The sequence below is a fragment of the Rhinoraja longicauda genome, chromosome 25 (genome assembly GCF_053455715.1).
Source record: "Rhinoraja longicauda isolate Sanriku21f chromosome 25, sRhiLon1.1, whole genome shotgun sequence".
In the NCBI taxonomy this organism is placed as follows: Eukaryota; Metazoa; Chordata; class Chondrichthyes; order Rajiformes; family Arhynchobatidae; genus Rhinoraja; species Rhinoraja longicauda.
Window position 1 is genome coordinate 2,330,972 of NC_135977.1, and position 26,747 is coordinate 2,357,718.

At 38.8% G+C, this 26,747-nt stretch overlaps 1 protein-coding gene across 7 annotated transcripts in view; it reads left to right on the forward strand.

Moving 5' to 3' along the window:
• The window catches only part of fbrsl1 (fibrosin-like 1), a 441,460-nt gene extending 423,049 nt beyond the window's left edge, over positions 1 to 18,411 (forward strand). For 5 of the 7 annotated variants that reach the window (XM_078421922.1, XM_078421923.1, XM_078421926.1 and 2 more), the window contains 9 exons: positions 1,722 to 1,793; positions 4,712 to 4,744; positions 6,175 to 6,216; positions 8,364 to 8,435; positions 8,784 to 8,919; positions 10,585 to 10,665; positions 13,531 to 13,614; positions 14,277 to 14,502; positions 16,319 to 18,411. In XM_078421922.1, coding sequence (XP_078278048.1) covers positions 1,722 to 1,793; positions 4,712 to 4,744; positions 6,175 to 6,216; positions 8,364 to 8,435; positions 8,784 to 8,919; positions 10,585 to 10,665; positions 13,531 to 13,614; positions 14,277 to 14,502; positions 16,319 to 17,546 — 1,974 coding nt within the window. In that variant the 3' untranslated portion in view covers positions 17,547 to 18,411. The remainder of the gene's footprint in view (positions 1 to 1,721; positions 1,794 to 4,711; positions 4,745 to 6,174; positions 6,217 to 8,363; positions 8,436 to 8,783; positions 8,920 to 10,584; positions 10,666 to 13,530; positions 13,615 to 14,276; positions 14,503 to 16,318) is intronic. The other 2 variants (XM_078421925.1, XM_078421924.1) reach the window with 2 other exon arrangements.
• The last annotated feature ends 8,336 nt before the right edge of the window (positions 18,412 to 26,747 follow it).

Consider the following 26,747-nt stretch of genomic DNA (forward strand, 5'->3'; position numbering starts at 1 on the left):
AGGTTAATTCCCGGAATGGCGGGACTGTCATATGTTGAAAGACTGGAGCCGCTAGGCTTGTATACACTGGAATTTAGAAGGATGAGAGGGGATCTTATCAAAACATATAAGATTATTAAGGGGTTGGACACTTTAGGGGCAGGAGACATGTTCCCAATGTTGGGGGAGTCTAGAACCAGGGGCCACAGTTTAAGAATAAGGGGTAGGGCATTTAGAACGGAGATGAGGAAAAACATTCAGTTAGAGTTGTAAATCTGTGGAATTCTCTGCCTCAGAAGGCAGTAGAGGCCAATTCTCTGAATGCATTCAAGAGAGAGCTAGATAGAGCTCTTAAGGATAGCGGAGTCAGGGGGTATGGGGAGAAGGCTAGAACGGGGTACTGATTGAGAATGATCAGCCATGATCACATTGAATGGTGGTGCTAGCTCGAAGGGCCGAATGGCCTACTCCTGCACCTATTGTCTATTGAGATATTCTTCCTTGAGCTTGCATTGTCATAGCATAAAATGCCAAAGAGACAAAAATCAGAGTGAGAATGGAAAATTAAAATGAGGCAATTGGAAGCTCCGAGTCATATTTGGATCACAGCCCACTAAATTGGAAGAAGTAAACGTGAATCGCAACATCACTTGGAAAATGTGTGTTAAGTCTTTGCATGGTGGGAAGGGAAGATGGGGGATGGTATTGGAGGAAATGGGGAAAAAGAACCAGAGGACTGTGGAGAGAGTCCTTTTTGGAATGCACAAAATGGAGTGTAGCAGAATATCTGCTGCCTTCAATATAATCCACTACATACACATGGTGTATCCAGTGGTAGCATTACATTGAAGGTAGCAGTCATTATGAAGTCATTTAAAATCGTAGGTGAGAACAATGGAAACCCAAAGATAAACAACGTGCTGGAGTAACAGCAGGTCAGACAGCATCTCTGGGGGGGAGAAGAGGAATGGAAACCTAGGCAGGGGGGGCAAGTGCAGGCAATGGAGTAGATGCAGTTGAGAAGCCTCTCAATTATGGTGAAGGGGAAGCCTTGGATAAAGAAAAAGGAAGACAGATGCAATAGATTCAGAGGAACTGGAAGATGTAATGGAATTCCTATGAACAGATATTCACTCTTCTTTCCACACCTCCCACATCTTACAGCATGTTTGATTTCTATCTTCCAAGTTCTGTGAACGTTAACTCTTCTTCACTCAACATGGATGTTGTCAAATCTGCAGAGTATTTCCAGCATTTTCTTTGGTTTTACTTCAATCTTTGACAGTTGTTTGTACAGTCATGAGTTCAATATGTTGAATGAGTCCTCTAGAAGCTGCAGAACATTCTCAAACCGTTTTTTCATCTGCCGTTTGCCGCTCTCACCTTAAAGCTATGTCCTCTAGTAACTGATTTTTCCATCCTGGGAAAAAAGGCTTCAGAGAAAACAATCCAAGTCTGTCCAACCTCTCTCCTTGTACCTAATGCCCTCTAATCCATGCAACATTCTGGTAAACCTCTGCTCCACCCTTTCCAAAGCCTTCACATCCTTCCTGTAATACTATAGATAGCAGTTTACAATAATCATCTAGGAATGTCACCTTTGTATTCTAGTTACAAGTAGTAAATGCAGAAAGCATTCCAAAGTATTTGGACACGATGGCTTTTCACAGTTCTTTTCACAGTAGTGCAGTAACTTCAGTGGACAGTTGTTGTTAATTATATGAGGTATTGTCTTTTCCCAGACTTCCAATCCAATTGATGTAGCAAGCAGACAAGGAGCAGTTCCTCACACTCTACTTCAGAAGGACCCCAGGGTAAATGAATTAATAACTTTCAACCTGAAATATTCAGCCATGATTGCATTCTATGTATGTTGAATTCTCATGATGCTTCAATTAATCTGTACAAGACCCAAATACCTTCCCCTGGCTTGCTCTACTTCCTCGTCCTTCACCGTTTATAAAGATGCCTAGATAAGAAAATATGTAACGTTTCTCACATTTGATACTATTCCTTGCTAAATTAATCTATCATTGTCATTCTTATTCTGAATAAACCCACCAAAACGTTATGTTGCAACTTTCATCAAAATATACTCCTTGAGAAATAGCATCTTGGTGACAAATCTTTTCTCATGTTTCCCAAGATATGGAAATAGGCCATTCAGCCCATTGAGTGCATGTCATCTCTCAGAGTAATCTTGTCAACCCCATTCTCTATATTTCTATGTAACCCTTTCTTCTCAAATGCTCGTCAACTCCTCCTTGTTTCTCCCACTACCCTCCTATACTGGGTAAATACACAGTGAATAATTCACCTACCGACCAGCGTGGCTGTTCTTTAGACACGGTTTAGTTCTGGCAGCAAGTGAATAATCCTTTTTTTTATTACCAGTTCTTTGAACATTAAAATTAATTGTTCTTTCATGATTTTTGCTTTAGTTAGCAAAGCAATTAAAATAGTTAGATTTTTGGATTGGTTTTCAATGTGCTTTATACCCATTTACTCTGAAATAATCAGTTTTATTGGAATATGACCCAGGTTTTGATATTCTATTTTTCTAGTGTACATAAAATCAAGGTCACCAGATTATGTGCAACTCTAAGACTTAAATACATGGTGTAAGATGCACACGCATGCACTTGTTGCTATTCTAAATTGCAGTTGAGCTGCCTGCAACTCTGGGGGACATTGGTGTGTGTCATACAGGATATAAATCCAGCCGTACTAGCAACTGTAAATTATATATCAACAGTGGTCAATATCTTTATATGTCACAGACACGCACAAAGCTTTATTTATAGGGTTGCCACTGAGTGTAGTTACTGAACTGAGAAAACATTGAATGAAACAGTGCAATCCACTTCAAGTGTCTGAGTTTAACTAGCATTAATATACACGAAGTATCTGGATTTGAAAATGAAAATTCTCAAATGATACAGATAGCAGCTTCTGAGCTTCTCCAGTCATCTGATAGATTAAACAGTAACTATAAGGATTAGTTAGTTGGTAGTAATTTTGCTGTTATGTTGTGATCAAGCTATTTTTGACCAAGTTTTGTCCCGGTGAGTTTTCATGATTAGCTGTGGAGGAAAAATTAATTCATTTAAATTGGGACCTAGTGAGATGAAGCTGAGGACTAACTGCTGGGACCGGAGAAGAAAAAGAATAAGGGATAGTAAAATTCTAACAAAGGATAATACTTGTTTAGGAAGTGCTTTGAGGAATATCTAGAGGAATGTGAGAATTCAGGAGTTGTTGAAAGTTAAACCATGACTATCCCACAATGCAGAAGCTGGTACTGGTGAATAGTGTCCAGACAGTTTCATTGCAGGTATGTGTAAAGGGTAAATAGTTGTTCATTTGGTTTTGTCTTCACTTTATTCTTCTTTTTCATGATCTTCACATTTGTCTCAAAGTATTTTGATGTCCCTAGACCTCTGTGTCTATTAGATTGATTTAACTGATTATTTTTTAAAGTCCAATTTTTTTTTTTTCTCTCCATAATTTTAATCTATAACCTGAGGGGTGCTGTGAATTTGAAAGAGGCACAAAGGAAAGGAGCTTACTCCACGTTATCTCCAAACCATTTATATTCATGAAATACGTTTGAAGCATAGTCATCCTGGAGCATTGGTAAATGCATTGGTCAATGTGGAACAACTGTTAAGGAAAAAGATCCATTTCACAGTAGGGGGAGGGTAAACAGTGTAGATGAAGTCCTTGATTCTTATATAAATTATTTTAATGTGTACAGAAATCCATTTTAATCTGCAGTAAATAATGTCTCAATTTGCATGAAAGTAGCTGGAGAATAAGCGTCATTGCCTAGAGTCGTGGTAATGCTGATTGTTGAAACTCTCCCAATATTTAATCCCTTGAAGATCATGTGATAAAGTGTTAGGTGGAGACAAAATGCTGGAGTAACTCAGCAGGACAAGCAGAGAAGGAATGGTAAAGTGGTAAATGGTTTGTCCTCCTTATCAAGTAGTTGACCTAACAAAAAGCATAGCTCATCTGAATTCATCACTGGTAATTACTGCTGTTGAGTTTGAAATGCCTTTTGCACAAAATTGATATAAAATAAGATTTATTTAAAATTTCATGAAGATTCATGTTCATAAGTAATAGGAGCAGAATTTAGCCATTTGACCGAAGAGGCCAACTCCACCATTCATTCATGGCTGATCTATCTCTCTCTCCTAACTCCATTCTCCTGCCTTCTCCCGATATCCCCTGACACCCCTAATTTACAAGTTTAAAATAAATCTAATCAGTAAGAAAAACTCAAAAGTCCAACAAACTCAAAAGTTGTTCAAACTTCATTTAAAATAAGTCACTGTAATATAGGGTTCACAGTAATAATAGAGCGTATGTAGCGGCAAAGGTGCTGATGATGAATATTAACCGTGACATGGAGCCGACATGGATAATATGCTTTGTATTAGTTTAACTTTCAGAATACATTTTCATTTTACTGTGTAAATCCTTTCACGAAGATTAATTTGCCCCTTTACTGATGGTGACATGAGCATTTGGTTTGTATCTGATGTTTTAAAAAGAAACATATATATCCCAAGAATCCTTTGAATTACCACTGAGGGATATGTTTGAGTAAATTTAATGTATTGGATACTGCCGGCAGTCGTCTTAGTATCCAAGATAATTTTTATATTGTCAGTTCCCTTTAATATTTTGTTCCTATCAATATGTGATGTCTCATCTTTTCTAGCAATTATCAGACTCCTACAGACAGTCAATAAGAGTAAGTGAAATTACTTTTTAGTGATCACCATTTTAGAAAACTTGTCATTTTAAATAACTGTATATTTTTAGAATAAATTATTTTCTTGCATTATTTCAGACATGTGTTTTATAATCGGTTTATAATCATTGGTGTTTCTTGGAAATTAGCTGCTAATTGTTCTGACTAATTTTGGCAGGACCTCATTGAATTATGTAATCCACATATTTCATATGCATATCAAATTTCACGTCACATGCCAGTGCATGGATGTTTATGCACTGGATTTTCTCTTGTATCCTTGTGGTTCTGGAGAAACAAGACAAGAAGACTTATTTATTTTCTCTGTTCGGGAGACATCCAGCAAGCAGGCTGAGTGCATCTGGGATGTGTTTAACAAGTGAACAGGATTTTTGAATGCTTGGTCATGTTTTTTGACATGCAGCTCTCGCGTTGGGCAAGTGTCTAATCAGATAGCTCCGTCAGGGAATTGCGTATGTTGTGTTGGAAAATATAAAGCAATTATGTTTGAAGTAAAAGGGGATTTTGCATTTTGAATCAAATTTGTTTTCCAGACATTCTGCGTTGTCGAAAATATTCTTTGTGGTTCTAATTGGCCAGACATAAAAGTCTAAAGAGGAAATCATTTAGCTTAATTTACTTCTGAAATGTCCAGCTTTACACATCCTGGTGTTTCATAAAAAGCCACCAGTACAAGGAAATGATGAAATAATTTGATAATTGAGTTCATAGAGCAAAGGTGGTCCAGACTGCCTTTGAAATTTGTTAACCTTCTCAATAGTATTAAGCTTTCTCTAATCAAAGACTGTTTCCTCTTGCAAGTATGGAGATTGTAACAATGAATGCATTTGCATCATGTTTCTTTGGAGACTTAAAACACTGGGACAAATTAACTTGATGATGCTCCTCTCCAAAGTGCTATAAATGAACAAATATGGAAAGTGCTTTTACTTAGTTCAAGATGTTGAGGTTCATTATTCATGGTTTACGGCATGGATCCAACCAACCAAATTATACGGCATGAACTCCCAGCTCCTTCCTGTGGTCTACACAGGGTCCCATCTTCACCTCTTGTTTGCCTGTTCACATCAACTGAAAGTTTTTTGTGGTTACCCACACTTCAAAATAGATACATCCAATGTGAATACAATCTTTCTTTGAAACATGAAGTTCGTGCAACTTCTGGCAACTTATGTTCACTGATAATGAAGTTATCGCAAAGTTCTGGCTTTAAAAATCTGTGCGGCTTCAGCTTTCTGTCTTCCTACTGAACACTTCTTTACATTCTGCAACTTCTTTCACCAGTTCCATGGAAGGCCAAGGGACAAACGTGGATCAGATTATTTAAAAATATTCAAGACATCTATTTTTGACATGGTTTCATCCACGAAGCATTCAGTGTTTCATTTGTGTTTACTGTTTTCTTCCAGCTCCCACTCAAAAGGGTAAATCTACCTCAAAAACAACTGGGCGTAAGTATAACTTGAATAAAGTATTGGTTCAGATCTTAGCACACCCGGCGATGAATCTTTCCCAGAACTTCAGTTTCAGAGCTCTGTTCACGCAGTACTGGAAATATGCTGGCTCTTTGGATGAACAGAAATGACTCTTCAAAAACAGTAACATTCTTCATTGTCAGAAAAAAATTATTTGGTTTCGAAAACCAGATCTTGGGATTGCCAGTCATTTCCGTGGTCCTACAGTTCTGCCTCTTTGTGAAATTTCCAAATGAGCTTTCTATTTGGTATCTGAACATCTAATTCATCCCCCCCTTCCACTCTCAATTGTAACGAGTTCACAATAGAATTCAAGGAGTTACTACAATTTCATCATCTATTTTTATAAACCTGATTAGTTCCTGAATTCTTCACCATTTGGCCATTGAAGCCCTGCAGAACTACTTACAATTTCCTTGATGCCTGCTTTCACCAATTCTTTTAAGATCCCCTCAGGGTCATAAGACAGTTGGTTCACTTTGTGCTTTTTTGACTGTTTTGGGCGATGCTTGAACCATGCAAGGCGATGCAAGAAAGGTGTGTGATATATTTTTACCTCTCCCTGTACCCCTGCACCCTCCCAGAAAAAGGATGCTGTAATTAGTAATATATTGGCAGATTCTCATTCTCAAATACCAAAATCAATCACTCATCAAGTAGGCACCACAGTTAACAGGGATATTCAAGCTACTTCAAGCACAACATACTTGATATGCTAAGCACAGAATGCTTTCTGTAAGGTCTCTGATCCAATGCTTTTGTGTAAGACCTGGTATTAGCTGACTAGTGTTCCTAACACTAGTAAATGAAGAAAATGATGTTCTGGAAGAAAGAGGGTGAGTAGGAGCAAAATATCTGATCCCCACTTTTGCTAAAATTTTTGTCTTGCATAAATGTTGTGAACTTGCCACTGTAAAAACTAATGCTGCTGTTCTATAAATAGTAACATAGATGGCTTTGGTCTCAGTGTGAGAGTGCTCAGTAATTTGCTCTAATGACTCCTTATCAGGGATAGACACATTCTCACACCTCATCTCAATTTCATGCTATATCTGGTATCCAAATGTCATTGGGCTCCAGGAATAATCATTCTATAATTCTGTACACTCGACTGTGAAGGAGAAATTAGATTCTACCGAATGGACGCTTGGATAAGTCTGCTGTGCTGCTGTATGCGTAGGAAATCTAGTCATTTGTGGAAGATGACATTGGGCCTGTTTTATCAGCAAGCTGGAAATGGTTGAATGAATTGTGGGATATATCTGCCAGTGTGGAAAAATGTTTTCAATTTCATCCTTAAGTAATAATTCAACACCCTAGGAAAGATTAAAGGTCATTTAAGAAGAACTGTAACCTAAATATGCATTAATTGTGAGGAAACTTAATATATAGAGGATGCTTTCAAAGCAGCCACATGGAATAATCTGCACATTAAAGCTCCCTTTCATGCCATACAGTTTGACAGGGTCATTTTGGCACCTGGTGTAATCTGTGGTTAAACAGTTTCATCTTGTTCATTATAAATAAAAAATCTTTCGTAAGACAGCTTCTGGCACATGGAGAAGATCACTTACCAAAGATAAAATAGTTCCCATTCTTCAAGTTAAGTTCTTCTTTGCATAGCAAAACCTCCATTGCCCGGATAAAGTGCTGAATTTCTCAATGAAAGTCAAGATTTTTTACTAAATGAAGGACAGAGGATGAACCTCAGTTACTTTTACATCAACTGACATGGAATTTATGATCTCTCCAGAGACAAACTAGCACGAGTAAATCAAATTTCTCGTGTGTTGCCTTGGTGTTCCTCTCTAAAATATGGAAGGAATAAGCCAGTTCCAGTATGGAATGCAAAGCATGTTCTATCTGAAGACTATTCTTAGACATGTCTACGTTTAGTTAACTCATTGAAAATGAATTCTGGATTCGTGTTCTCTCAACTCACCTGGGCCAAATATTTACTTTAAACTTCACAGCATACTTTTTGGCTGGAGTTCTTTTTTTTTTTTGCTTGCCGCGTTAAGTGACTGGTTTACATTTTATTTCAATAGGCGTGTGGATTTCCATGTTTTCGTTACTACCGTTGAAATGTCTTTTACGATCTGTTATGTGTTTATGTCTTGCAGAAGCCTGGGAAGTGGTGTGCTGTTCATGTGCAAATTGCCTGGCAAATCTACCATCACCAGCAAAAATTAAAGGTACTGCAATGAGGAGCCTTGACACTCCTGAAATGAGTGCATTTTGCATTTTTTATTTAGTTATCAGTAAAAATATTAAATAACCAATGTTAACAGAGTGAAAATTTGGCAATGTGTGTAACCAGATACATTAACCCTTAACTATAACCAATATTCATTTATTTTAAAGAATGTTCTCAAATTTCTGAGCAGGATTTTCTTTGGAGTTTTTCATGACTAAGATCAAAAATAAATACAATTTTGACCACACTTTTCTGTTTGTATCATGCAGAGAGCAGATCTTAAGCAAAATTTTATTGTAGACTAATTGTTTCCTTTTATGTGTTATTAAATTGCATGGTTTCAAAGCAACAAATATCAATGGATCATCACAAACTTGAAATCGGGGGTAAACTGGACCTGTTTAGCCGGCCACCTGCGCCTGGGATGTTTCCAGGTTTCTCATATCCACATGACCTTGCCAGGCCTCTCTTCTCAAGCACAGGTATGTCATCACCTGGAAATATGAAATGGTTAATTCCCTATCTTTGTTTATATTCTATTGTAGTTTGTGGATTTTTATCCAGAGGGAGTCTTGTACACTGTTCATCTTCCAACATGACAATGGAGAATGCAGACATCTTTCTCAACTGTCCCAACGGGCAGGCAGATTGCAACCTGATGAAGGAGCTTTTGGTTTTTAGTTCATGCAATCAATAAAACATTTGCGGAATGTATTGCCTGACTACAGCTATGATTGACAGTTTATATGCGAATAAAGATTGTTTTATTCAAATTAAGTAACCCAGCCAATAGAATTTAATATTTTAAGGATCTCCATGTACCCATCAGGCCCTAGGTTCAAGTTCTACCCATGTTTAATTTCCAATTCAATCCGATGATCCCTACAGTCATTGTGCAGCTAATTGCCAAACCCCAAAGTGGGTACGCCAAACTTAATGACTTTTTTCTAATTTGTTTGATGACACCATTACATATACACACTTGTCTCTTCATTGTATCTCAGTACACGTGACAATAATAAATCAATGCCAATGATATGCATAGATTAAAACTTGTAATTTTAAAAGGTCTGATATTGGCTTAGATTCTCCTCATCCCTGCTATAAAAGCAGTGACTTGTGCAAAACACTCTCATCTGAACTATATTCTACTTGTTTATTTTCCCCATTCACCAGATAGTGTGGTGTTACTTTTCCCAATTTGTATGCAAAGCCCAATTGTCTGAATGGTCTTGTCCGATCTGCCTTCTATAATTTCATTTATCCTTTTGACTGTAACTTGTTGTGTGTCCTAGTTCAAGGAACTAGAACTTCTTCCATTTCAGTGATAGTCTTGTACTTTCCAATTCCTTTCAGTTTGTTACATATCAAATCTTCTCTCCTGACACTTCCATTCCTCCATCAAAGTTGCTCTCGCTGTTTTTTAATGTTGTCTTCAACATCATTTAAAAAAATGCTGGTTTTCTTTTGTGTAGAAAAGAACCTTTCTTTAATGAAAGGTTCTTGAAAATCAATAATATGTAGCAACACAAACCCATTAACTAAATTGCCATCAGATGAACAGTTCACAGTGTATAGTTTTCATCTCACTATTAGTACATTGAACTTTGCTTCAAGCCACTGTAGATAAGCTGATATTCTTGGTGCTGTAGGTCGGCACGTTAACTTTGACTAGCTGCCCACAAGACAGACGGTTGGCTGACCAACCAATGCAATGTGCAATAACTACCTGCCAACTTTGCAGTATTTCTCCTGGTTTCTCTGCAGGATCTTCATTATTGCCTGGCTGCCTACTGTCCTGTGCAATACAAAAGTTTGTAAGAGATCTAATTTTAAACCCGTCACTAGGGTTCTCATCTCTTAGATGTGTCCTGTAATCTTGGTGGATTGGAAAATGACAGTCTCCATCAGTCATGTGGAAGTAGAGCAGTGAATGTGTTTCAATGAATTTCCATTGCAACAGAGAGCTCCCTCCTGGGTTGATGATGTAGTAATAATTTGAACTGTATGTGCGTGTTCACTGAAATGACTCCATGTATCTCTATACTCAGATGACTAGTTAACAGTATTGATGGATTGTTGCTTTCATATTTTCTTAACTCCTTTATCCTTCATTTAACCAAGATTTTTTTAAATGCACCTTGTAGGTAATGCACACCCGGCTGCAACCACCTTTGGGCCACCACCTCATCATCACAGCAGCTATTTACCCACTGGTCACCTGGCAGGTAAGAAAAGGAACAGGTATCCTCCAAATTTGGACTATAATTGTATTCTTCCTGTATTCTGTTGCAGCCATATCTACTTTTCAGTCTACACTTTTCTTTTGGCGGGTTTAACTTCAGTTATTTCAGTTTTGAAAGATGTTACCAAAGTTTCTGCAATACTGGTAACCAGGCCACTCTTGGCATCACACGGTATCAATGCTATTTCTGATGTCCATGCGAGAACTCTACCCAGTTAAGCCGTTACGTCATCACCAAGTTACAAGATGCAACATCAGGTATTTGTGTCACCAGGTCTGCCACTGGCACTAAAACACAAATAGTGCCGATTCTCAAAGTGAAATGAATAAGATGGTTTAGAGCCATTACAGATCCTGAGTTGTGCAAGTATGGCAGTAAGTGCATTGGCAATCTTAGTGAAATGAAGGACGCTCCAACATAGAGTGAATTTGGATCCTGAATAGAATGCATCCATACAGAGTTTTAAAAAAATCATTGGAGGAGCTCAGCAGGTCAGGCAACATCTGTGGGGGGAGGAATGTACAGGCGACAGGACCTTAACCATCTTCTGTCCAGTTCCCTCCACAGATGGACATATAAGTTAACGAAACATGCTGCAACATTTTTATTGTTAGCAATTAGAGTTTTGACAGAGTAACTCCTGATTTTTGAAGGACTACTATTCTTTTCTCTGAATCAAAGATGATTTGTTTTTACTCACAAAATGCTGGAGTAACTCAGCAGGTCGGGCAGCATCTTGGGAGAGAAGGAATGGGTGACGTGTCGAGTCGAGACCCTTCTTCTGAAGAAGGGTCTCGACCCGAAACGTCACCCATTCCTTCTCTCCCGAAATGCTGCCCGACCTGCTGAGTTACTCCAACATTTTGTGAATAAATCGATTTGTACGAGCATCTGCAGTTATTGTCTTATATGATTTGTTTTTATTGAGTGAAGCTAAGATCGTAATAGCGGGTTCATGTGGCCTGTGTCGTTCATTACCCTGCTTTCACAGCTGACTGCTTGCCTTCCACTCGGATGTGGACAGCAGGTCACCCATTTTCTATGGGCAAAATCCTGGATTAAAGATAAAGTGATTTCACCAAAGTTTTATACAGCTACAACATGACTTGCAAGTTTTTATTCTCAATGCCCTGACCAATGAAGCCTGCCTTCACCACACTATCCACTTGTTGCCCTTTCGGGAGATATAGACTTGCACCCCAAGATTCTCTGTACGTCAATGCCTCTCAGGGTCTTGCCACTTTATACTTTTTGCTTGTATTTGACCTACCAAAATGTAACAACTCACACTGGATCGGATTAAACTTAATTTGCTATTTCTTCATACAAATTTCCAACTGATCTATTTCCTGTTGTATCCTTTGACAAACCTCCTTGCTATCCACAACTCTGTCCATTTTTGAATTGTCTGCAAACTTACCAATCATTCCACCTACATTGTCATCCAAATAAGTTATATTACGAACAACAAAGGTCCCAGCCTTAATCCTTGTGGAACACCACTTGTCACAGACCTCCAGTCAGATAAACACCCTTGCACCATGACCCTTTGTTATCAAATTTGTACCCAACGTACCAGGACTCACATATACGAAGTACTCCTGGACCAGCCGATCACAAGGAATGTTGTCAAATATTTTACTAAAGCCCACATAGCTGATATTTTTTCTGTCAATATACATTTGTGTTTATTAATGGGCTAAGTGCATGTAAAATTTAAATCATATCCATGGAATGCTTTCAATATTGAAAGTAAAAGAAAAAATGTGCCTATGAAAATTATTGTCATATGTTGGGTTTTTAAGCTAAAGCTACATTTATTAAAGCTACCATTGGAACCACTTTAATATTTTCGCCCAATATATGGTTTTTCTTTATGACTGACTTAATTTTCAGGAAGTTAAAATGACTAAATAATGTAGGCGTAAAGAACTTTTGTGACCATTCATATTGTGGTTTCTGTTCTGGCAGCATAATTTGAATGTTTATTTACATATTTACTTGCATATCAAGGAAGGAATGGGTTTTTCCTTGTCCTAACAAAATATTTCTGTGGATTCCTGCACCATCCATCATCAGCTGTTTTTTTTTTGCTGCAACTTGGATGTGCAGTGCATGCAAAGGGCTGTGCAATGCCAGCCACCCACCAGCAGTTAAAACTATCTTTCAGATGTATGTGTCGAGCTGTTAGAATTAACATAACAGCTTTTTCTAATCTTGTAAAATAAGAAACTCAAGAGAGAGAATTTGAGCAAAATCTAACCAGGCTCAATTCTTTCATGAGTGAGAAGATTTTCATTATGAAAATTTACAATTGTGCTGGAGGATCTGAAAACAAGGTTAACAGCAAAGTCTCGATAGGTCTGTTGCTGCATTTGAATAAATGACTAAATAATGTAGACATAAAGAACTTTAGTGACAGTTTATATTGTGGTTTCTGGCAGCATAATTTGAACGTTTATTTACATTTTACTTGCATATCAAGGAAGGAATGGGTTTATTCCATAAGTCCTGACAAAATATTCTGTAGATTCCTGCACCGGTGGAAACAATAGGTGTACAGCAAAACAAACAGTTGCCTGATGATATAAATACTGACTTTGAACTGATTGTAATCATAGAGGGCAGGTGATGTGGCAACTGATTTTGTCGTTTTGGGTAAGAGGAGTCAGATTGTGTTTGTTTATGGAAAAAATTGCCTGGGCAAATTTCATCAAGAAAAATGTGGATAAATGTGGAAATACTGGATAAATCCTCCTTAGACTTTGTCGATAAATTGTTTCTTGCAGATGTCAGAGATGGGCTTTTCTAGATGTGGCTGAATGCCTGTTAATCAATGTTTTTTAGATCCATTCAATAGATCAAATACCTATGGCGGCCTTGGAAACCTCAGCATCAGTGCCTTTGGAGGATTAGGCAATCCAGCACTTGGTTAGTAATTGTTTGTATTGTACATTTGAAGTACCATTATTCTTTGTGTTGTCAAAACAGTTGCTTAAGATAATGTATTTATTTAGGCAGTAGCACAGTTGTTTGCTTTGACTGGCTTTGGCTGCTTGCCAGCATATTTATTTCATGCAAAATTTAAGTCTTTTAATGGACTGCAGTCAACTGAATGTCTTGGCTGAGACTTGCCAGTTTATTTCAAATGAGAAGATTGTTAAACTTGCCCTTGAAATCTGATAACTGTCCCTGGAGCGTGGGACAGAGACAAGCCTCCCATGAATGTGACAGCAGGTAGACAGTTTTCGTACCTGACTATCTCAGGAAATGGATTTAACTGGGTGTAACCCAGCCTTTCAGGGTGCAGGCGTGCAGGCTTTCAGGTGTCGGTTTGTGGTCTCTGTTGTTGTGAAGTTGTGTATTTGCTGTATTTGAAGTCACACCTTCATTGGGTGTCTCAGTGTATAATGCCATTACCAGTCAAGTACTTGACAATAATACAAAGCCTGGGTCTGACTGTTTTGAGATGGACGTTCTAACTGCTCGCCGAGTTTTTTCATTTTTATAATTTAATATTTTTATGTGCTATTTGTGATTTTTAAAGGATCCATTTTGGTCATTATAATTTCTTCCATGTTCCAATTTCTCAGCTTCCAACAGCATGTTTGGTCACAAGGAAGGTCCAGGTATACAGAGCCTCAACAATGCTCACGAGCCATGGAATCGTCTCCATCGAACGCCACCTTCATTTCCAACTCCACCTCAATGGCCAAAGCCAGGGGATTCGGAGCGAACCTCCTCAGTAACTAATCACGACAGAGATCGAGATTTGGAGAAAAGAGAATCATCACTTAAAAATGACAGAGAGAAAGAAAGGTGCTGGTTCTCTTGTGTTTTAATCAAAGTTTTCCATGACTAGTTTTCAGTGATGGGAATCCTTGGTTTCCATCACTCTGTTCTGGACCTGGTGCATGTATTTTTTTCACAGATTTGAGTTTTTAGGATGGTTTTGTAGAAATCAGATGCCCAGGTATCTTTAATATTTGCTGTATTTAGGAACTTGAAGAAACTTTAACCATGGAAGTCATCGCAATCTAGCTGAATCCAATCCCTGGGCAGTGTTCACTCTGCACTTATTACAGGTTTTCCAGCAGTAATCTGCAAGCCTTAGATGATAGGAACTCTCACACTTTAAAGCCAGTTATAATCACTGTGGTGATAACCTAGTTCAACGTAGAATGCAAAGAGAAACCAGTCCAACATGCTCAGGTTTCATTTCACTGCACATCGTGTATGTGTATGTGACAAATAAATTTGACTTGAGGTAGTTAGGACTGACCCATATAGGGCATTCACCAATACAGTCGTGCACTCATGAGTTTATTTGCCAGTTCCGCCAGTCTGTTGCCAGCATGTGTTCCCAGCCTATTTAAGTAACTGAGCCTTCTTGCTCAAAGGCCTGTGATATAACAAAGCATGGGATCGTTATTCTGCAATCATAGTGGTATGTGGGGAACAAGGGTGCTTTAGATCTGGATGTAATTTTCTTTTGTAGTTCTATCAAGTAGATGGATAGAGTAATTGTTTCTTAGTGCTGTGCAAACCAAGCAGCCATGAGTTTGAGTTGCCAGCAGTCAGTAATGGCCAGATGTCCAGGTTCGAGATTCTCTCCGTGATCCTGCCTCAACCAGATCTGTGCTGCAAGGCAAAATCCCAAACAGGATTATATCAGGCCTGATGATTTATTGTTAATGGAAACACAAAGACGTACAGGTATGTAGGTTAATTGGCTGGGTAAAATGTAAAAAAATAAAAAGAAATTTAAAAAAATTGTCCCTAGTGGGTGTAGGATAATGTTAATGTACGGGGATCACTGGGCGGCACGGACTTGGGGGGCCGAAAAGGCCTGTTTCCGGCTGTATATATATGATATGATATGATAATATGGAAATAATTGCCTTTAAAAAAAAATGAGTTAGGCAGTCCAAATCTTGAAAGAAATAAAATTTAAATGTGCAAAGTATGACTAAGCCACATGAAAAGTTAAAGCCTTTGGGAATCTCAATTCCAAGAGATATTTTGTTAGAATATGCAACATCAAAGGCCATTCAACCCATTATGCCTCTTTAAGATAGCTTCAATTCAACTGCCCTACAAATTCTTCCTTTCTAAGTATGCAGTTAACTCTTCAGATTGTTGCTGTTAAATCTGCTTCCACGAACCTTGCAAAGGCAGTGAATTTTGGTTCATATCTCACTGCCTAAAAATATTCTAATCGCCTTTCCTATCCTATTGTTTTTTTAACTATATTTCACTTTGTCAGAAATATGAGTAAAAATGTGGTTATTTGTAAGTTTTAACACTTTTGCATTATTGCGGGCAACAAGTCAATGATGGGTATTTGCAGCCATTGATCTGTATTTGTAAAGGCAAAGGTCAGATTTGACCTTAATATTCCAAAGGGATAAACGCAATATTTCTGAGTAACATGCTGGGTTTACTGGATAGTTAATATACTCGATGGGCTGAATGGTGTAATTCTGCACCTATGACTTATGAACTTTTATAAAGTAATTGCCTGAAAACTTGTAATTTCCCCAATTCTTAGGTTCATTAGTTTTGGGCTGGTTAACCAGATTACTTCATTTAAAAACATTACTTGTTTTGAAATAATTTATGTATATTTTTCCAGAGATGGAGTGGAGAAAAACAGGCACTCCAACAGATCGTCGCCAGCATCTGCCCCAGTCAACTACCAAATCAACAACCTCATCCACAGCAATAGCCGAAGCTTGAATGATCCAACAAGGCATCATAGCACCACTGAGCGGGATAGATCAAAGGAGCTAGAGAGAGAGCACTCAGACTCGCTGAGGGAGTTACCCGGCATCGAGCATAAAATCAAGGAGAATCGCTCACCGATAAAGGAAAGTCAGGTCCACGAGAGGAGGCTACCAGAAGACAACGTCAAGCCCGTTGTGAGAGCCACTTCTCCATACAACAGAACTTTGCTGAGTGAAAGCATGAAGCTCAGCAATTCAATTAGCAAAGATAGTGAAAGGAAAGCTGAATCCTGTGACCATCAGAAAATAAAGAACGACGTAAAGATAAAAGAAGAACGAAAAGAGGATAATGAGGTGATGGTGATAAGCTCGGACTCATCACAGCATCCCAGGAGCAGTGAGCCGCCTCACCATGCATCCCTACATGGACTTCCACTTGGCCATTCTGTGGGCCCCATGCCCATTACAATGAGCAGCATCCATCAGATGAACAACATGAATGTGCTTGACCGTGCTCGGATGGTGACGCCTTTCATTGGCATGAACCCGCTGGCGGGAAGAGAGCGTCTGCCTCACCCTGGATTCTCGTGGGATCCTGTCCGAGATCCTTTGCGAGACGCATACCGGAGCTTTGACTTGCACCGGCGGATGGAGTTCCCATTACGCACAGATCCCATGCACAGGTTCCCCACAGCAGCCGGCTTCTACGAACATGACCGGTCGTACAGAGACCGGGAGCCTCATGACTATAACCACGAGCACGTTCTGGAAGTCAGGCGTGAGCAGGAGCGCATTCGACATGCCGATGAAAGAGAACGCTTGCACCTACGGGAAGAGTTTGATCGTGCCCGGTTGCATGCCTTGCATACATCAGCCATGGACAGTCACTTGGCACATGTGCCACCCTTTATGCCTCATTTAAGCGGAATGCACTACCCGAGGCTAAGTCCATCCACTGCCAATCACAATGGGATTTTGAACAGGACCCCACCAACTGCAGCATTGAGTGCTCCACCTCCTCTCGTACCAGCAGGCAGCGCGCGCTCTGTGTCTCCACGAAGGACTACCCCACTCACTAACTCAGAGTCTCGGGACTACTCCCCTTCTCGTAATCCCAAAGAAGTTGAGGCACGGTAGTTCTTAAATGTGGGGGGAACTGTCCTGTGTATGAGATCCTTTAATTCAAACAATGCACTGCAACAAGAGATAGCTGTAAATTTATAGAATTGAAGCACAGTTGGGAGGGTTAAAAAGTCTGAACTTTGATACCAGAAGATTGCTTATAATTGGAATTAATATATTATCAATTATAGATCTCTAGATTTCTTTGTGCAGAGAATTCTGAAATCATGTTTGTACATTTTTCCAATATTTGAAATCTAATTTGTATGGATTTGTAATTTTATTGTTTCATTTTTATTTGTTTGCTTTAAGTTTTAGTGTTCAGTTTCCAGCCGTTAAGGCCTCAAACTATTTTAATAATACCCAGGGTTGCTATGGTATAATTTGTCAGGATACCTATTTACATTGAATCCACTGTGAGGTTCCATATTGAGGCCAAAAAATGACTTTCCTTTCTTTGGTTCCCAGAAATGTCTGTGTACTCTGAGAAATCTGAATTTGTTTTGCCTTATTAACAATTACAAGATATGCAGAAGAGGTCCATGTGGTTCCTGTACAAATGTAAATACTCTGTTGATACTCAGAACATGCTAATTAAATTCTTTACTTAGGTAGCCTTTATAAAGGGTTTCTGAAACCAGAAAAGCTCACTGGATATTTATATCACAAAATTATTCCTATAAGTGTCACGTGGAAGTGTGCTTAACGTTCAGTTTCAGAAAAGCATATTCAATTCAACTATGCAAGAACCGCAGGCAGGTCTTTCACAAAGGCTGCACATCCAAACTCACGCCCACACATGGTGAGGGAACGCTCCCGCTGGCAATGGTTGGGAGCAGGGGAGGGGCAAAATACCACTCCATTAAGAGACACAAAACAAATTACATTTGCAAAAGAGATTGGGGGGGGGGGGGGGGGGGGTGGAGAAGAAAATTATTGGACCAATAAGGCACCCAGTTCAGAGAGAGACTTTATTTCTCAATCCACAACACAGACAATAATGACGGATGTTGTATTGGGCAGAAATTCTTAGTGACTGGCAAGGACATTCAGTGTGGACCTTGTGTAATTGTGCAGTGTTTTTATGGAATCTGTATACAAGACAAAGTAGTATTTTAGGAATCAAAAATCTCACAGTACCATTTCTGATAAAATACTGTTAGCAAATGAAGTCCTTAAACAGATGGTTCTTGCAGCGTGGTTCTGGCAGAACTACGTTGCCTGGCTCTTTATTTCTTGGTCATATGTAAATTTTGCCATGTTTTACTTGCTGGACAAAAAAAGCAGCATCTGTGTTTATATATCTGGGCTTTTACTTGTAGTTCATACATCAGCTGCCATTTCCTCCTTTTTGCTCTGTACTTTGGTTTCTGTATTTTAAACAGACTTGATTCCTGTAGATCAATGAGAAAAATACAGCATTGATTTTGGACAAAATGGTTGGTTGTTTGTTGTGTCAGAGATCATACTTCACTGAACTAAAGAGTACCACGTGAGAGCGATGCAAAATTGTTCGATGTTTCCTGCAGTGAACCTATCTGCCTTTTTACTAAACATCTGGCTGACAGTTCCAATACAGGTGCTTCAAGGGGAAGAAAATCTCATCAATAACATTGATTCTTGTTTCTCAGAATATTGCTTATATGAAATATGTAAGCATTGTTTTTGGAGACCACCTTCCCATTTCACATACTGTGAGATATTGTAAATCTCTCAGTAGTTCTTTCAATGCAATTTTTAACATTTCCATTATCATTCTACACCACGAACTTGTAGATTTGTGACAGCACCCCACACACATTCTTTATTCCTGTTCAGCATTCACAGACATTCATTTTGATGCTTCGGTACTAAAGTATATCCTTGCTCCACTCTGTTCCAACAAACACTTCTTATTTGTTTCCTTTTAGATGGTGAAAGGTTGTTTCCTTCAGGTGTAGAGTCATGAATAAGGTTTGTTGTCATCCAATGAATAGGCACTGTCCTGTGGAGAGAGAGATGAGATATATCATCCACAGAGGTTGAGAGATGTTGGTACCCAAATGGTACTGGTGGATGATCAATAGACAAATAAATTCAAGACCAAAATCAATGAAATGCAAGTGAAATGAGGGATCAGGATTTGTTCAGGATTGTGGATTTGAGGATGATTATGTTGAATGATAGAAAGGCTCTTCCTCCTGCTCCTCATTGATGAATGTTTCATCCATGTGTAAATGGGACAGTCTGCCCAAACTCATGGTAACGTGGTTGCTCACTGCTTGTTCATTTTTGGAAAATAAATTCTGCTGCTTGTATCCTGTGAAGAAAAACAAGGAAGGATGAAAGTGGCCTGAGCATCTACATCAGAGAGGAAAAGATCTGCCATGTTTTCCACTCTTGATAACGTGAACTTCTGTTCAAAGTCCACATTTGGGCAAATGAAAGCAGTATCTGGCTTTACCTGTGATGCCCAAGCATTCTTGTAACAACAGTGCTTGCTGTTCAGCCAAACTGGATCACCCCCCCCCCCCCATTACAATACTGCAGTCAGGTTTGGCCTTTTTTACGGTACTGGTATCTCCCGCCAATTGTTGGATCAAGTTGATTTCTAAATGTCACATAATCCATTAAAATTTTACATTCGCAAGGAAAAAATTAAAAATATTTTAAGCAATAATTTAGTTATTTTTATATACTAGGTCACCCTTGTAAGTAGAGATACTATTATCACCAATGCTCTAACAATCCTGCCAGCCTGGGTGCAATATCCATGATCATCTCCTTGCAAGGAAATGCACTCATCCAAAGGAAGGGAAGAGGGAGATGAGTTGGATCTCTGGAGGTTTGGGGTGGTATGTATACTTTGTATTAAATGACTAAAATGGCAGATCATGCAATTAGTTTTGTCAGTGATTCAATAGGTTTTACCCTGAAACATGAACCTAAAAGACTAATTTTAAATTATTAATAAACTAAGTTACAAGGTACACATTTTAACACGATAGGTTATTACATCATAGAATTATTTAGAAATGCTGTTGAGACCGATTCATTGTAATTGAACAGAGCTATTTAAGTGCATGAAAGGGGAATGAGAAAAAGAAAAATGGAATTGCAGTAAACAGCTGCAGTTGAAGCTGTGCATAATGAGCCAAATGGCATCCTCTCTCTTACAAGGTTATAAATTACAATACAAATGTAATTGTGAGTGATGAAATCAAGCCAAATTTGATTTATCATCTTCCCTAAATTCACTCCGTGCTATTTGATATTAATGCAGTGCGGAAATGGTGGTTTTCTGGCATTTCAAGTATGGATTACACAGAAGTGAATAAATTAAGTGCATTTTAGAATCTTACTGAAAATATCTCCTTTACAGAATTGCAAAACTTAACTATTTCTGAGACTGTCTTTCTGTATATGAGATTTTCACAATGTTTAAATGCAAAAGTTTAGAGAAACTAAAGGTTAGTTTTCCCATGATCACTATGTTCATAGTCTTACAGTAGAATCCTGTTTTCAAAAAGTTGCTGTTGACGTGTTCAGTTTAAGGCATGACACCATTGCACTGGACCCAGCCAACCCCTTGCAGCAAGCCACTCCTCTGCTGTCTTTGCAGACTGCGGTTTTCAAAACAGTGCAGGGTGAGCCCCAGACAACATAAACTGAGGTCCCCACCCCATGGACCTCTGGACAACTGACACCAATTGCCGACAAAAGGCTTTTTCTTGTTTCCAAATGATCAGACATTTAGAAACCATTGAGAAAAAAAAGTTTTAATGTATTAATATTTATTCGAACTCATTACTTCCTCTGTTTATAAGACCAATAAATAGAAACAAGAGTCGAAAGAACAATACAGCACAGGTACAGGCCCTTCAGCACAGTGTCTGTGCCCAATATTATGCCAAGGCTCATTCTTACCTGCCTGCATGTACGTAATCCATACTCCATTCCCTGCATATCCATGTTCCTATCCAAAAGTCTCTTAAATCCTACTATTGTATCTGCCTCCACTCCCACCCCATGTAGCTCGTTTCAGGCACCCACAACTCATGGTTTTTTTTAAACTTGCCCCGCACATCTCCTTTAAACTTTGGTTCTGCTCTATTTAGTGAGGTCACAACAGATCACTTACGTGCCACATATCTGCTCTGACCCTATCATCATTTGTTTCCTGAATACATTATAAGCCTTTCGAAACATCTTCAGCAACTGAGCTGCCAATGTAGAGAATTTCATATTTCACCACCCTTTGGATAAAGGAATTTAAAAAAAACTAATTTCTGAAAGAACAACTTGTATGCCACCGAATCCTCTTATTTTGAGACCGTGATGCTGGATCTGGACACCTCAGCCAGGGAAATAACAATCCTGCATCTACCTTTCAAGCCTTAGTATTTTGGATGCTTCAATAAGATCACTGTTTTAAAATGCAAGAGTACAGGACAAGTCTGCTAATCTCATATGACAAATCTGACATCTCAGAAATCAGTCAGCTGAAACTTCGTTGTGCTCCCTCTCTTGCAAGTATAAATCTCTTATAGATAGGGACACCAGATCTGTTCAGGGACAACTAAGGATGGGCGCCAGATACTGGACCAGTCAGCGATGCCAAATCATGAAAACATTAATATAAAACAATCTACCAGATCCGATATTGTACGGCCACAGTAATAATTAAAGTAAGGTATCTGCTTTTGTATTTAAATTCTCTTGCAAAAAGACCCATGTCTTTCACCATTTAAAAAATATTCCACTTTTCTATATTTTCTACTAATATGGATAACCTGCGAATTTTCTACGTTATATTCCATGGGACATGTCCTTGTCCCTTACCTTAGCCTTTCTATATGCCACTGAATCATCTCTCACAGCCGACAGAACCACCTAGCTTTTTATCATCAGCAAACTGGGTATGTTGGACTCGTTCCATTATTCCAAATCATTGATATAAATTGTGAACAACCAGTGTCCTTGCATCGAAAGCAGTGATAACCCCAATATTCATAACCTCCCAATCAATAAACAACCTGTCCGTTCCTACTGCTTTCTATCCATTAACCAATCTCAGCCCATACATTGCCCCCAGTACCATATATTCCAGTTTTGTTTAATAATTGTTTGTGGCACTTTAATCAAGAACTTTAGAAAGTCCAACTCCATCACATCAACTTGCTCACCTTCATCTATTCTACAATTTCAATAAATTCCAATAGATATGTCAAAATAATTTTGTCCTTGTCCATGTTGATTCTGCCCAATCCCTTTACTATTTTCCAAATGAATGACGATCAATAAAATTGCAGATGCTGGAATTCTGTAATTAAAATATATAATGATGAAAACAACAAGTTGGGCGGCATTTATGGGGTGAGAAACAGCAAGGTTTTAGGTTGAAGGCTCTTTGTCAGGTTATTTTGCAAATGCCTTATGACTTCCACAATTAGATTCCAGCGTCTTTGATAACAGGCAAATTGGTGAATTGTAATTCCCTACTTTCCCTCCAACTCTCCTTAAATTGTTAAATTACATTGTTTCCTTGCAATCTATAGGAGCCATTCCAGAATACAAAGAGTTTTGGAAGAAGGCAAACAATGCTTTCACCATCTCCACAAATGCCTCCTGCAAAATCCTAGAATGTAGGTTGTAAAAACATTGCTTTTTTTTTGTTCTTTTGTTCTTGATCCATTGTTTCTGGAAGATTTTCTGTGCCTTCATTATATTTCATTTTGCCAGGTTCAGGGTCCATAAGGGACGCACATTAATTAATCTTTTCCTTGTGCATATATGTAGTGGATCTTAATTTTATAAGGTACTTTCCTTATCAATATCTTGATTCTTATCTACAGGATTCTAAAGTGTTTCCAATCCTTAGGCTTACTACCACTTTTCATGTTAGAAGCCTTTTCCTTTGATCTGATACCATCTCCAACATCAAGGCCAGACTATTTTTCCTTCCTTTGTTATTTTCCCTGAATAGATGGATTTACCTGCAAATCCGTACATTTTTAAAAGTTGGCCAATTCTGGTTTCATGTCATTAAACTTAATTTGGTTTCTGAGCGTCTCATTGTACCCATCACCTAATGCCTTGGAAGTTTGATTTCTTGATATTTAAGACCCTAATTTCAGTTTGAACTAAACTATTTCAATCTTTATATTATCCATGATAATATGTTCACACTCCGAACGCTGCCAGATGATTTTATTTACCTTTTCACCTTGCACGATATTCGATCTAAAATAGCCCATCCCATCAATGGTTCTTCAACATATTGATCAAAAAAAAAATCAGACCTCATACACACCAGGAATTCATTTGCCACTTTATTACTATTTATTTGGTCTGACCTTTCGGTATATCTCCATTAACTCCATGATTAATATATTACTCTTATCACATGCACCTCTAAATTCCTGATTTACACATGCCGTACTTTACCAATACTAATCGGGACCTATCTACAACTCTCTTGAATGTTTATTTGCCACTTTTTCTTAGCTACACACATACATACACACACACACACACACACACACACACACACACACACACATTGATTCTACAGCCAAAGTCCTTCCTCTCTACTGCCTTTAACCCATCCTTTCAAATCAGCGCTACCCCACTTTTTCTTCCATTTCAACTCTTCCAAAAGTTAAGCAATCTTTCATATTTAGTTTTCAACCTGGTCACTTTGCAGCCCTACCTCGGCGTTATCCATCGGATGCATCTACTTATTTCTATTTGTGCAAGTCAAGACAAGCGAGTCACAAATGTTTAACTGCCGGGAGCGGAATAATGAAATCCTTACTTGCTGCAGCTTTACAGGAACATTATTGGTGTTGGTTTATTATTGTTACATGTACCAAGGTACAGTTGAAAGCTTTTTTTTGCGTGCTGTTCCATTAAATCTGATCATGCTAGCCATACACAAGTACAACAGATAAAGCAAAGAGAAAAATATCAGAGTACAGAATCTAGTTTTACAGCAGTGACAGAGACGTCCAGCGCCCACAATGAGGTAGGTTGGAAGATCGGAACCTATGGGAGGACTGTTCAGTAGTCTGATCAGAGGGAAAGAAGCTGTTCACAGGTCTGGGTCATATGTGCTTTCAAGCTTCTATATTATCTGCCCGACGGGAGAGGGAAGAAGAGAGAAATTACTGTTGAGGAAAGAGTAAGAACTTAACTACATTTTTAAGGAGGAACAGAGACCATTCAACAATGGGCTCGCAACAACGATGGTCAGTTAGGCTGAGGGGCCAGAAATGAAGGATATGCTCAGAGCTCAAACTACTCCTAAAAAAATTGATAGCATGTTGAGGAAGAGAGTGGGAGATCAGATGCATCTGATAGTGTTGGCCATGCAGTCCAAATTTCTGCACTCCAATGTACAGACATGCGAGTTCAAATTATACTGATGTGCATACTAGAGCTGGGAGGAAATTCCCCAAAATTCCCAACCTGCTGTGGGCACAATCAGCCCAAAATGCCAGCTTTCCTTTGATGGATCAAACATTATATTCAAATAGATTACATGTATCTGAAGGCCTTAAATATTTCTGCTATAATAAAGTATAAAATTCTGCAAGATGGAAATTAAAAATCTCACTGGAGGAACAAGAAAAGGTTTTGCAATTTTTTGTATTTATGCTCTGAAGTTTATGTTCTCTTGTTGCTGAATAATCAATAAAAACTATCCAACCAAACTCTTATGTATTCTGTTGTAATTAGACAGAAAAGGATGCAAAAGAAAGATTTAAGGATGTTACAAGGTCTGGAAGGTTTAAATTATTGGGAGATACTAAATAGGCTAGGGCTTTTTCCCCCTGAAGCATAGGATGTTGAGGTGTATAGTGGGATATAAAATCATGAGGTACATCACCACAGACGTTACCACGGGGTGTGGGAGGCTAGAGGGCAGAGTTTTAAGGTGAGATCAGAAAAAATGTAAAGGGTTTGAAGGGGCAGCTTTTTCATAGGGGATGGTGTGCACATGGAATGTGCTGCCAGAAGAAGTGGTAGAGGTGGGAACGACATGACATTTAAAAGACAACGACGTAAGGAAAGGTTTGGAGGAATATGGGCCAGGCTTGGACAAATGGGATTAGCTTTCCTTGCCCTGCACAGCAAGAATCTCCCCATTTTGTCTGAAATTAATAACTTTTAAACTGTTGACAAAAAAATTTGAAAGCCAGAAGACACTTCAGATTGCTGGACTTGGAAACAAACTCGGAAAGCTGCAGAAGCATCATGAGAGGGCAGCACTCCTGTCTCCAACATTTTTTGACACACTCTTCCCATTACCTTTCTGTTCAGTTTTACTTTTTAAATAACCTTTCCAATAACGTGTGGCAGGTTACCAACCAGCCAAGACTTTCCTAAAGATCAATTTCTATTCAGCTCAGAGCCATTTTTAATTTCTTTCCAGCTGACTGGTGCAACAGGATGAGCAAAATCCTTAAGAAAAATAACTGCAAAATAACTTTCAAACATTTGTGTTCTCAAATATTCAATATATTTCTAGTATGTTTTTCTTCCTCAAATATTCCCTTTCTGCTTCACCCTTCTTCCACAAATCCGTCAACCACGCATGGTTTTCCTCTTTACCTTCCACACAACCACAATTTACGACACTCCGAGAGCACGTTCCCCACAGGCAAGTTTTCCATCCTAACCCACCTATATTCCTCCTCCTGACCACCTTTCACACCTCTTCTGTCCTTATCTCACACTTTTTCTTTTCATCTCTGGCCTTTGTCCAACCATCTGCCAATCAAACATCCTCCTCGCCTGTCCCCACATATCACTTGGCAGACTTTGTCCGGTCCCGACCTCTCTTCCATCTCTTCCCCTCAACTCCACAATCGGTCTGAAAAAGGGTCGCAAATTATGTCCTACCTATCAACATTCTCCAGAGATGCTGCCTGACCCATTGAGTTCTTCCAGCATTTTATGTCTTTCTCCCCCCCCCCCATTGAATCTTTCCCCTCACCTTAAATCTATGTCCTCTTGTACTTGATTCCCCTACCCTGGGTAAAAGACTGTGTGTATTCACCCTCTCTATTCCGCTCGTGATTTTATACCACTCAGTCTTCCGCGCTCCAAGGAATAAAGTCCTAATCTGCCCAACCTCTCCCTACAGCTCAGGCCTTCAGCTCTTGGCAACATCCTCGTAAATCTTCTATGCATCTTTGTGTAAGAAGGAACTGCAGATGCTGGTTTAAACCG